The 14,073-nt window shown below is 37.2% G+C and overlaps 1 protein-coding gene across 1 annotated transcript; it reads left to right on the top strand.

The window, feature by feature from the left end:
- Nucleotides 1-5,322: 5,322 nt before the first annotated feature.
- On the top strand, nt 5,323-7,076 carry LOC127160230 (uncharacterized). The gene is made up of 2 exons (XM_051102893.1): nt 5,323-5,537; nt 5,593-7,076. The coding sequence occupies exon 2, from the start codon at nt 5,685-5,687 to the stop codon at nt 7,074-7,076; it is 1,392 nt and encodes a 463-aa protein (XP_050958850.1). The 5' UTR covers nt 5,323-5,537; nt 5,593-5,684.
- Nucleotides 7,077-14,073: the final 6,997 nt, after the last annotated feature.

Raw genomic sequence — 14,073 nt, 5'->3', positions numbered from 1 at the left:
AATGTTATATTTGACATTTTTGTATTATAAACGTTTATTATTAACATTTATCTCAACATGAATGGTATGTAGGCTGAATTAACAAACGTTTAAATCATTACCTGCTTTAAAATTATGTTAACGAAATAATTGTTGAAACATGCATTTAGCCTGTACGAATAAAACACTATAACAAAACAGCATAAACAGTGATTAACTGTAAGGCAAATTATATGTATACAAAGCATAAATGTTTATTCAGATTTCAGAATGAGCATTTTGTCATTTGTAAGCATGGTGAACGTCCGATGTTTATCATGTTTATGTTCGCTCCTGTAATGAAGGTAACTTTTTAATAAGCAGAGGCAATTCCGAACATTACGTTTACATGTTTAGGACATTTGTGTTGTGAGATTGTACCGTGAGACGTCTCTTGTAATAGTGTCTAAACCAGTACAGTACAGACTTTCCTCCATCTCATCCGTTCTGTTTTTTCAGTCACTCCTGAAACTTTGCTGCATTTGTAGGGTTTTTGGCTATTGGTCTACGTAAAGCGAGTAAAGTTTTATTCAAATTCCGAACTAATTATAACCTAGAAAGCGAGCAAATAGTGCTTCCATATAGTCACTAAAAAGCTGTCAATTTATTGCAATCTCTCAGTGTTACATGATAATCAGTGAAGCTCTCGAAACTACAAATATAATATCTTACACTGTTTTATATTCAATTCTCACTCTCTCACCCTGTATCTATTTATATTTCTTTAGTAATATCTTAATATGTTATTGTATCTTTTCTTAACCATTTACACACACAAGCAGGTTTACAAGCCACTTTTTCCTGCACTTTTCAGTCAATTTCCTGCCTTTTCCCCCTTATGAACAGCAAATTTTCATACATGACAAAAGCTCCTTGTGGTTTCTCGGTTTGACCGATTTGAGCATAAAGAATGCAAAAAATTGGCATTTTGAGTTTCTGCTAGTGATTCCTATGGAGAAAAATCACTTCCTGCCCTCCAGCTGCATTTCGCATGTGCAAACAACCTATTGTTGGAAGTCATAATTGAAATTGAAAACCTATATGTATCACTAATTTAAATAGTTTATTTACCTTGAAATGTTTCAGTTAACCTGCAGAGATTCCACTGTTGCAATTTTTCCTTCACAAAATAATCCATTGTCTAAAACATAAGTAAAAACACATTTAGTACAACACATTTAAAAAACATGCAAATCTGTCATAGCTTCATAAAAGAAATAGCTGTGATTAGAAACTGGTTTATTGATTCGAAGCTTTGAAAAGCTTTTTTTCTTAGAATTTCCTATGGCAGAACTGGACTCTTTTTCTAACAGAGAATTCACCGAATTTGAGTGCTGGCCACTGGACTGGCGCTGCATGTGCTACATACTATTTAGCTAATATTTAAGGAAGTCGCATTTGTGCAAGTGCATGGTCTGCATTGCTGCAAAGCTTCTGCTCTATAAAACGCGCGTTGCAGCAGGATCACTGATCATACAAAGAGAGGCGCATTCAGTGTGATCGCTTCGGATGTAGAGCCTGGTTTATACCACTAGCCGCTTCAGCACGGGCGCGAAGGTGCGCGCAGCTCGCGGCAAAAATGACTCGAATATCGAGGAAACGATGGCGGACGGAGGAATTTGGGTAAAGTTACAAAAATGCTTCTTAAACAGAGAAGGTGAACATATTGGTATTCTTGTGGAAAAATAAACATACTTGTCACAGAGATTCACTTTTCTTTTTGTTTTCATTTTGAAAAGCTGTAATTTACCTCACGTTACGTTATGGAGGTTTTCTTTTAATTTTTTAATTTGACTCAGTGTTTGCTAAACATTCTGTAATTTATTAGTCTTTATAGGCTAATGGTGTATGCCGTGCTTAATCTTATTCATTTTGTACCCTGTTTTATTGTTATGCTTTCAATAAAAAAAATGTTCACTAAAATGTAAAGGTTTGTAAGCAAAACATACAATAATCTTTTCTTGTAAAACCTGACAAGATCGCAAATTCGAAATTGAAAGCGTCTGAAGCCCAACTTATAGCAAAAGAGGAACTCTCGTTCACAAAATTAAAACCAAAAATAATACTACTCATGAAAAAAAAACGGGTTGAGGGTTAACCACTTTCGTTACCATAACTATAAACTATGATAAAAGTTAAACAGCATGCACTGATGAAGTTCTAGCCAAAAAAGCGACCAATTTATGTGCTCCTGCAGTCAACTGAGAAAGTCGCAAATGAGCGACCCTTGCAAAGAAGCAAGAAGCAGAACCTGATTTTACCAAGTACAACATCTTTGTTGACCCTGGAACGACATTGTGATTAACCAATCAGATTTGAAAAAAAAAAAAAACAGTTTATAGTTTTTGTGAAGTTTAGGCTTTCAATCAGTGTTTGGTGCTTGTACATCAGTGTCATTGTTTCCTCTGATTTTAGGGCTGTACTCATGGGTAAGGTTAGGTTTAGGTGTAGGGATGTGGTCAAGATTAAATTTTTGGATTAAAATGTTGTTCCAGGGTCAACAAAATATGTTGACCCAGGAATACATCTAACTCTATTATGAATCTGGGGGGTCATGTCCCCCCGTCCCTAGTCACTATCTACCAGCCTGGCGTAATGGTAGATAGTGATTTCAGTGACATACTTAAGTTTATAGTATACTTAAGTAGGCCTATATACATTTCACCACACATTATAACACATTAACGTTGGGTAACTGTAATATATCTCTAAACTGTTTTGCTAGTAGTTTACTTTATTACTGCTAGCGATCTAACTGGGACAGCTAACTTATTCATTTAAAATCGAGCTTCATTTAAAAAATAAAACATTCAATTTTAGAGTGTATTTAACATTTCTTTACATATTAAGTATGATGTTATAAGAGTTATATTAAAACCGAAATGACTTACCTCATACTGGTGCAGCAGCAGTGTCTTCTGTTGCCTGTCAGTGACTTATCGTCCGTTAAAATTTAAACCGTTGCCGCCGGAACCAATTTAACCCAATGCTGGGTTATTACTAAAAATAACCCAACAATATTTAAAAAATATCCCAACGTTTTATAAAATAACCCAACATAGTGACCCAATATGTGTAACCCATTGGTTGGGTTAAAAAACAAACAAACAAAAAAAACAATGTTTTTGCTGTGTAGTTACTGATAAGCTAAGTGAATTACCACTTTCAACTGAGCACTATTACTTACTGATTCGTTAATCAGAATTTCTTGTTAGTTAATAGTAGTTACTATAATGTTAACAGTGCATTAGTCATTTTTTTCATGTGTAGTTAATTATTCTAAAGTGTTACCCAAAACTGCAATCACATTATCTGCTTTACACTCAGTTTGCAATTGTAAAACAAACTTTTTGTAGTTGTATACAATCATTTGATGTTTGTGTGTAGAGTTTCTGTGCAAAAACACCTTTTCAGAAAGTTTCAGTTTTGCATTTCACGACTGTATGTATCTGCATTAGTGTGTTAGAAGTTGTTTAGAGCAGTCAACTTGTTGGTGAATGTCTTTTTAAAACAAGTCATGTCAACCCAAACATATACAGATAAATCAACGATTAACATGTTACAGTTAATGCCTGGTATTAGCAAATTGTTTCAGTTCAGTTTCAGAAAAAAAGTGTAAAAGCTCAGTGAAAATCTGAGCAATGATGGCACAATAATAACTGTTTTAAGGATAAAATATTACTGTGATATTCACATGGTGACATTCATTATAATATTTTAATCTTTAATCTTCATCTTTTATGAAAAATGGAAAGTGCAAATCAACTGAAAATAGAATTTACCCAATATCAAAGTGAGAAGTGAAGGTCTTGGCATTGCGATGCTTGAGTTCTTTCAAAATGCACATTAATTAAGACTTTACTTCCTTATAAGTCAGGGCTCTCAAGTTTTAGCAAAAGTTTGGAGTGAGATTACTGTTAGGGGAGGAGCCACTCAAATATTTACAGCAGTAGGGGCCCCTCAGCCCCATGCAATTCTCTCAAGTTTTTGCTAGAAGTTCAATTTTATCTATTGTTCATAATTGACCAGCACAAAATAGAAATTATAACAACTGGTAAATCTGATAAAAGTCAAATTCACACAAATAAAATAAAATGTTTTATATATTTAAAAAAAAGAAATTTGGCCCCAAACGAGCCAACTGAACAGCAGTGCTCAATGCACATACAGTAAGATTGCAGAACTTGCTCTGAGCATGTATGTCAGTCTGTGTGTGTGTGTATGACAGAGAGAGACAGAGAGTACACATTTCAGCTTATGAATGGCATTTTGTATTGCAAGTGTTTGTTGCACATTTTGATGCCTTTATGACAGTGGTAGGGGCTCGAACTTAACTAGAGTAACTAGTACTGGAATTATGTCATTTAATTACAAAATAAATGTAACTGATCTGTTACGATTACTGAGAAACAATGTATAGTTAAATTAGTTATTTATGAAAATGTTAACAATCACAAAGGGGATTGACTTTTTCCCAAAATTGTACTGACTGACTCTAAAATAAGAGACACCAATGTATTTGGGGATTCCTGCTGTTCTGTTGAATCACCTGCAATTATTACAAAATGCAGCAACCAGACTGTTGACTGAGACCAAGAAACAGGTTAGTGTTTCCCCAGTACTAATCTCGCTGCATTGGCTGCCAGTTAATTTTAGAGTCCAATTTAAGGTTTTACTATATTTTTTTAAAGCCCTGCATGGTCTAGCACCTGAATACATTTCAGACATGATCCAGTTTTATTCTACAACACAGCCATTGAGGTCATCTCAAAAATTCTTAGTAAAGTTTCCTAGACAGTAACCTTCCAGTTCCTGAACATCTGGCAGGTTTTCCCAAGTTAAGTGTGAATTCTAATCTCAAGGTACAACTGTGCCTTTTGTTTAAGCACCTATGCATCTGAATGACACTTGTATGCTAAATAGATCAAGGCTGGGAAAAATCTTTAACTGAGCCGTTTTCCTGTACCACATTTGCATGCTTTGTTTAGATTGCTTCCACCTCTATGTACTCCTCCCCCTTCAAACCTATATACTCTGCTGTGCTGAGCTTTGAGAAGACCACTTTTTTGAAGACTGCAGTGCAGAGCAGCGAGTATCTGAATAAAGAGAAACTTCTGCTTCAAGATATCCAAAAACGTCTCCTGGTCTCTAAGAAAAAATTCACAACAGTTTTGGTGCCGTGACCCGGATAGAGCTCCTCACCTGAATCCAGATTGAAGCTCAACAAGCTCAACAAAGATCTGACTTTGTTCCAGACTGAATCTTTCTGTACCAAGGGTTGGTGAGTATAACCTATCCAAAAGAACCATTAGAAGCCAGTACATGTGGTTATCCTCTGCGCCGCCAGAGAAGTGTTAACAAACAGCTGCAGGGTTTGGTTAACAGACTAGTTTTCCTCTATTCAGGTAGAGAAGATTAGCATTACGTGCTAATATCTGTTATCCTCTGTTTTAGGCAGAGAAGATTAGCGTAAAGTGCTAGTAGTTTATGTTCAGGAATCCTCTGCTTTGCCAGAGAAGGTTGAATACATGATAATATGTATTAACTAGGTTTTCCTCAGCTTTGCCAGAGAAGGTTAACAACAGTTGTTCTGTGTTAACAAATTTATCCTCTGCTTGCCAGGGAGGTGTTAGAAGTGTATTGTTGTGTCAGAAAGACATTACAAAATGTTGAGAAGGAATGCTAGGTTGATTCCCACAACTGAGAAAGGTGGACTAGCTACCCCTTTATGGACAGACAATGAGTTCAAATCATTGTTAGGTGAGCACATGGACTCAATAGTGACAGAGTCAGTCAGATTGGATTTGACAAAGAAATTTGGTATTGATCCAGAAAAAGTATGGTCAATTGAAGAATGCAAAAAGGTACTTGGGGCATGTATCAGAAAGAAAAACATTAAAGGCATTATCTGCTGCCACAGAGAATTTACCTTATCCTTAGCACAAGAACAAGCTCAGTGTATTGCTAAATTAAAAGAACACAATAAACAACTACAGACTAGAGTGTCCTGTCTCACTAAAAAGGTGGGCCATAACAAGGCCTCAACCAAAAGTGATTCAAAAGACCAACAGTCAGATGAAAGCTATCCTGACTTACAGTCTTTGTGTAGACTAGAGGACAATAGCAATACTGGATTAAGAGATAAAAATGTAAATGCAGTTGAAGTATGTGGAGCGAGAAAAGGGGCTCAGAGTAGGGTAGAAGGTGTTGAAACTGTTCCATCTGCAACCCCCAGACTCCAGTTACAAGCAGTCCATACAGCGCTAGGACCTAAAGATATAGAGAGACTATCCCAGAGCTTACCCTCAGCACGCACAAATTTCTCTGAATTTAGAAGAGCATTGACTAGCAAAATGCGTCTCTACGACATGTCGTTAGCAGAAGTCACACAGCTGATGTCACAAATTCTAACTGAATCTGAATTCAACAGTTTTGAGTCTGCTGTTACTTCTGAACTACAACATGCCAGTAAAGCAGATTTGAGAGAAGGTGTTTCGAAAATTCTAAAGAATCTCGTGGGACCCAAAATAGACTGGTCCAGAATCACTAACTGCGTGCAAAGGAAAGAAGAAACTGTGAATGAATACAGTGAAAGGTTCTGCCAGACAGCTGTAACTTACAGTGGAATAGTTGATAATTCTGAAAGTGTGCTAGATGACAAGGGACCCTTAGTCCGCATCTGGTCAGATGGTCTTGTAGCTGAGTACAGAAAAGCCTTGACATTCCTAGATCTAACTTGGTCTAACAAAACTCTCAGAAGTAACCTAGACATGTTAGCTATTTGGGAAAGAGACTCTGATGTTAAAGCAAGAGTAAAGATTGCAGCAGCATCCTTTCAGGTCAACACAAAGAACCAACAGAAACGTAATTGTCCTAAGAGGGAGGGTAATTGTCATTACTGTGGTAAACGTGGACACTGGATGAAAGAGTGTAGGAAAAACAAAAAGTATGTAAGAGAAATGAACAGTGTAAATCAGCTCTTACTCAGTCTGCTTGCAACTCTGAAGCAGACCCTCCCCACTACACCAAACTCGTGGGGCAGCTTGCTGAGGTTCTAACTGTTAAGGCTGTGAGTTCTTAATTACCCCAATAATCTACAACAAAGATGAAAAGATTCTTTGTAAATAGAACAAAAGGAAGTTGACTTACTCCCACTGGGGGACTCTGGTTAAGGACACTCACAGCCAAAAACAATACTACAGCACACTCCAGTCACTCACCTATCCTCTATGGGTTATGATGTTTGCTATGACTGATGTTTCATTAGAGGATGGAGTAATTGCACAGTTAAATTCTCACACTAACTACAGGGACAGACTAGGACACACAGGCCAGTGAGGAGCCCAGGGAAGAACCGAAGTGCAACAGGCCTCGGGGCCAACCCTGTGGTGAAGATTTCCTCATAGGTTTTTCCCCTCATCAGTTTGTCCCCACCTCACTGGTCCATAGGTGTCAAATGACTTAAGACTAGGTCAACAAAACACTATACGATCACCAGACTTAAAAACCACTATACGATCAACAGAAGTCTAAAATTGTCTATGCATGAATACTGCTGGTCTGCTGTTTCTCTGTTTTCTTGTGTTGCAGGTATGTGTACATGCCATGATGTCTTCAAAAGCAGCATCCTGGAGTAAAGCATCACCTCAGACACCCATGAACAAGCTTCACAAGGACAAAGAGTCATCTGAGTGAAACTATGTGGGAAATGGACTACAGAAAACTACAGACTACACAGCTTTTCAGGCGCCATGGACGTCAGGACTTCCACTCTTATGCTACATGGTTTTCTGTGTCAACATGTAGCTTGTATGACATGTTACCATCCATGTCGTATGTGTCAACAGTTATGGTTCTGAAAAGAACTATCACACCTAATTAAATCTAGGACAAGACACAGAATAAGATATATGTGCCTGTAACTATTTCAAGTTACATGAATGGAAGATGGAGCTCAATGTTAACAAACATAGGCTATAGAATGGATTTATGGAGGTTTAAATTTGTATTATGTGAGAGTTATTAGAACTCTCAAAGGGGGGACTGAAGGATTACAAATTTAAGAATCTGTTTAAAATATGCTGATCCTATGCATATTTGATATAGGTTCCAATATAACAACATGAACTGAAAAAGTTATGTATATTGTGACAGTCTAAGAGCAGGCAGCCCAGGCCCTGAGACAGTAACCTTCCAGTTCCTGAACATCTGGCAGGTTTTCCCAAGTTAAGTGTGAATTCTAATCTCAAGGTACAACTGTGCCTTTTGTTTAAGCACCTATGCATCTGAATGAACAGACTCTTAAAACAAATGTGTTAAAAACAACACATAAAACAAATGTGTTAAAAACAACACATATTGAGTTAAATTCAACACATGTGCTGAGTGTGGTCAGGCACAACACATATCAAGTTAAATTCAACACAAAATATGTGTTAAAAAGATAACACACAAATGTGTCAGTTTAGTAAACATATGATTGTGATGTTTTCAGTACATTTTCCTTTTAAAAACATAATTATTAAATGCCTTGTCTGCAAGTTAATGACCAACAATTTCTCAAATTGTTCTCATGTACTCCAACATGTTCTTACAAACAGGAATATGCTTATTACAATGATATAGTATATATATGATACTTATATACTTATAACAATTTGTAATTTGAATATATGTTCATAACATGTAAATAACCATCACACACATATAGTTTAACTTAAAACAATTCATACAATCAAAAACCTGGTAAAAAAAAAAAAGTAGTTGACAAAAGGGCAAAAAAAATTATTCTTCACCATAATTACATACTGGGCTCCATGTGCAAGTGAACCAATGGAAAGCAGCTGAGTTGACATCAAGGACCCTTTCATGGACACACAGACAGAAAGTAGAAGCTAGACAACAAACAAGTGACCAATTCTGAGTGGCGACATCACGTCACTCATTTGTGTGGTTGTGGTGTAGCCAACCCTGCTCCTGGAGGACTTCCATCCTGCAGTTTAGCTACAACTCTAATCAAACCAGCTAATCTAGATGTTCATGAATTCTATGGATTGCATGAAAATAACAGGCATGTGTGCTGAAGAAGGGCTGGAACTGAAGATTTTAGAAAAGGAGCAGGGTTGGGCGCTGCTGCTCTAATTGGTGTTAATCAGCTCCTTCCAGATGCTGCAATGACACCATTACTGTGGTAAAATGCATGTTTCTTCATTGATGGAAAATGCGATAAAACAAATGTCCCTTGAAATGTTCTTCTTCTTTTTTTAACAAAGGAAAATTGACAAAAACAAAACAAAACAAAACAAAACAAAACAAAACAAAACAAAACAAAAAAAAAAAAAAGATTTCTGCAACAAAAATTTAAACTGTTTAACTCTGAGTTATGAGATATATAGTACTCCAAAATTAGTGTGAAATGCTGAAGTCGCTGTATTGATTCTAAGAACAGCTCTTTTTAGACAAACAACTTAACACAGATAAAGCTGTGAGAAAGATTTGAGGAAGTGTCATTTTATACAAGCACAGATGAAACATCTTGTTATTGTGCAGCGTACAAGCAGATGTTAAGCTGTTTGTTTAAACTTAAAATTAATTATTTACATACTGTGGCACTTTTAGCTATAAACCAGTGAGCAGTCATGATAGAAGACATATAATGACAGTGAAAACTTATTAGTGTGTATACTAATCATAAATGATAGCTTTCAAGTGTTCTTTAATATTGACATTGACATAGTCCTGGTGTGATTCATTTGTTTCCACATTGATTTCATATTTTAACTCACCTACACTCATTTTTGCCTCATTCTCTCTTTCTGCAACTTGTGTGAATGTGTGTATTTATGTGTTAGATTAATGTATATGTCTTAGATTTGTCCAATAAAATCTTATTTATATTGAAAAGAGATGTATCTTGTCTTGTTTGCATAAAAGTTAATGTCTTAAACTGCCAACCTTGTTACCGTGCTAATAAATAGTGTTTTCACTATATTTTGGCTATTAATATCTATTGCAGAGTTGATGTTATACAGGCTTGTTCAATAAATCGCTGGCTGACTGCAGTGATAAGCTGTAGAACAGTGATTCTGTCCAAATTCCTTACAAAAACAAAATTAATTCCCTTTGAGCTAAATTGACATGTTTCCTAATACATCTTTTGTCACCTATTTTGGGCCTTTTGGGCACCATCATGAGGAGATAAGTCATCATTCTTTTTTTCTTTCTGTTGAGAGGTTCATGTTCTAAGTTGTTTTACCGCAAAGCAGTGTCTCAGACATTGTCTGTGCCTGCACCAAAACTTCAACCAGCATACATGACTCTGCAACCAGCCTTCAGCCAGCACCCAATGATTGGCTTCCCCAAGACATCACTAGACCTCCAGCGAATCAACCACCTGGGAAAAACCCTTTCAGCATGACAACAGAGAATCCCCTAACACTATACTTTTGATACATTCCTCAGGTAACTCCACTAATTCGAATACAAAAAAAATCATTTGCCTCGAGGCTTGGTTTAGTCCATTTACTGTAACTAAGTTAAACACGGAACACCGTGTTTCCCCACAGACCACAATTACTGACGCACATCCCGATAAACGCTGGACACATTTAAGACCGTAAATCAATACGATGTCCCTAAGTTAGCTATGTTTTGTGAAAGACTAAGTGCCATTCATGTTGATTGTCTCATTCTCTCTCTATGACACACACACACACACACACTCCCCATGGGCGACATTAGGGGGGGGCAAGATGGTTAGTCATCCCCGCTGTCAGCCACACTGCAGTTGGAGCAGTTTGCCATGCCCACGCCCGGTTGTACGGAGGTAGACGTGCTAAATAGCCAGACTCATTGTGTAGTTTAGAGAGCTTCACTGATTATAACAGAACTTGTGAGATCGCGATGAACTGAGATGAGTGACACTTTTATACGTGATAAAGTGAGCGAGCTTTGCGCACTTTCTAGGCTATAATCCGTTCAGAATTTGTATGAAACGTTCGTTTTATACGGTGCAATGTTTCGGGATGACATCTGCATATTTATGCTAGATTCGTTCTTCGCCCGGCCCGAGTCCGACCCGAGCCCGTCTTTTTTCCCTCTTCTCCCAAAACAGCTTATACTACTCTCAGCTATTAAAATAGTCCGGTTTTGTATGCAATGGCAAAGTGATTATATTTCGTTTTTTATCAAGTTATTTTAAACGTTTTGAAGCATTTTTTTGTTCGTTAAATATAAGTTTTTGTTTTTTAAAGTAACGACCAAGCGGCCAGCGTAAGAATGATCATAGTCTGTTTGATTTAATTTTGCCTTCTCAAATCATCACGACTTGCCTAAAATAAAATATCTATAGATGTAAAACAGTTCAAGTACAAGTCAATGTTAGTTTAAACGTTAAACCTAGATAAATGTGTGCTATTGGCGCATATCCAATTATTTGTGTGGAGAGTGGAAGCTAAAGCCGCTTTGCAGAACATGGAGGCGCCAGTGCGAACACTTGCATTTTTTTTTTTCAGTGGAAACCATTTTAAATATTACGTAATTTTTGCTGATAAAAGTAAAAATAATTCACTCACACTCACAATATCAACAAAACGTTGCAAATGGTGCTTCTAAAATAAAGAAAACAAACATGATGCGCTGTCTGTAGTCTCAACACGCTTCACAAAAATGAACCGAAACTCAGCGAATACATAACTCACAGACATGATACATATATCTATGGAAAGCTTTAAATTATTACTTAACGAAATGAAGCAAATCGAAAACAAAAACTATTTCATTATGTAATCTTTAAGGATACATTTCTCTCTAAAGGCGCATCCAACGAAGAGATGGCGAGTCCGGATCGGCAACTTCATACTTGCGACACTGACTCAGAAAACACTAGTTTATTAATGAATAATTCAAAAATCCCCTTACTTTTTCCCCGGACACATTCATGGTAATAACTTTTGCCGGTGCTTTGTGGCAAGCTTTAGCCTATTGCGTGCGCTTGAACGCGGAACTGTTCCAGCTGCGCTGAAGGCGCGCTCACTGCTGCTGACGGAGACACTAAACGCCTTCCGAGCCGGTCTCTTTGCTTTTTGTGAAAGCAAAAGTGAAGTCTCGTGTTGTTTCCACCAGCGCCGATTTTTTTTTTCATCGCCATATTTGGTGGATGTCTAAAATATAAACATAAGAAGAAGCCTAAAACAGGCCCGAAGCCAGTCCCGCGTCTGAACTATGACGTGAAAATTGGCCCGAAGCCCGGCCCTAGGGACGTAAAAAAGTCGGGGCCCGTCGGGCTGCAATGCAGGCCTCTACCGGGACATATCAACCAGTAGCCTAATTTCATTGCCAGTAACGGACGGTAAATTTCAGAAATTAATAGCATGCGATTTATGACAAAATAGTCCCACAACTGATCGTTCATTTTTTTCTTAACGTGTTTCACTTTTAGTAACAACGAATCAAAACGGATACATGTCACGTGACACGGGAAAACGACACGGAAAATCAGAAAAGCAGCGTGCACATTTGGTTAAAAATGAGAGGCTGTCAACTGACACTTAAAACGAGAAGCTTTGCCAGATTCAAGAGTCAAAAGCTCGTCCACAGTTTAGTAAACGTTGGCAACCTCTGTAAGTTATTCTTGACTGCGCTGTATTGACTGCTTTGGTGCGTTGCAATACGGTAGGGGATTGTTTTGATGCTTATCCCAAATTATTTTTCTTGCCCCCCCCTCCTCCTCCTCCCCCCCCCCTCTCCGCCCCCCCCCGCCCCCAGACCCCCTTGCCCCCTTTACTTTCTCAAAAAAACTCATTCTGCATGATTTATAAGCCTGTTTCCTCATGGGGACCTAAAAAATGTTATATATCCTTGTGGGGGCCCCATAACATGATAAATACCAGGTACAACACAGACAGTGATTCTCCAAATAACTCTAATTTCATGTTGCTTATGTCATGCCATTAGATTTTTGCTTTAGACAGTTTGGCTAAAACTTTAGTTTGGCTAAAACTTGAATGTTAAGTTGCACAACATTAATGCAGTGTTTAGGTATTTGTAACAGACTCGACAGACAGTGTGAATAGATCCAAGTGCGAGCTTGATTGGAACACAATGTAGTGAAACAGGCAGGGTCAATCTTCAAGCAAACAGTGATATTCAGGGCAAGACAAAAGCGTAATCCAAAAACACTGGGAAGGGTCGAGGCAGGCAGTGATACAATCATAAAACAGGAAAAACAGTCCTAGGTCGAAATCCAAGTCCAAAGTAACAAAATAAGCAAGGTAATGAAACAAAACAATAACCATGGAAAAACTAAAATGAAACAAGAAAAATGCTTGGTAGAGTCCACTACAGCAAAACAATACATCACAAAGGCCTGTTTGGCATGGCCCTCCATATATGGCTGCCAAACAGGAAGTCACCAAAGAGGAAGCAGAGGGAGTGGTAACAGTCAGTACTTTGGCAAGGGCTCCCTCTGCTGGCGTGGCATTACAGTATTATTAGAATTATTTAGTTTGTACTGTTTACCTTTTTTAAAATAATGTGAAATTGATTTTTATATTTCTTGATTTATGCCTTAGTTTTAGGTTGTAATGTTTACCTATTCTAAAGTAATTTATGTATTTTTATTTATGTATTTTATTTTTTTTATTATGTCCAAATTTCCTATAAATATCATAATTAATTCCCCTTGTAAATTAGAATAGAATAGAATATACTTTATTGTCCCATTTCTGGGAAATTCATCTTGGACAACCATGACATGGCCAATACATAACATTAACTTACATATCACATTCACAAATTGACCAGTTTCCCTTACAGAGCAGAAGTAGGAGATGAAGAGATGATGACAAAAAAATATATAGTTTATTTAATAGTTTATTGAATAGACTTCATTTTACTGCTCAGACTTTGCTCAGCTGCGTTGATTACTAAGACAACTTTAAAGGTGATTTTCTCAACATTTTGATTTTTTTGCACCCACAGATTCCAGATTTTCAAACCGTTGTATCTCGGCGAAATATATTCCGATCCTAACAAACCATACATCAATGGACAGCT

This window comes from Labeo rohita, unplaced genomic scaffold (assembly GCF_022985175.1).
Source record: "Labeo rohita strain BAU-BD-2019 unplaced genomic scaffold, IGBB_LRoh.1.0 scaffold_300, whole genome shotgun sequence".
NCBI classification, from domain to species: Eukaryota; Metazoa; Chordata; class Actinopteri; order Cypriniformes; family Cyprinidae; genus Labeo; species Labeo rohita.
The sequence above is the reverse complement of the archived record's forward strand: the minus strand, read 5'-3'. Positions and strand labels throughout refer to the sequence as shown.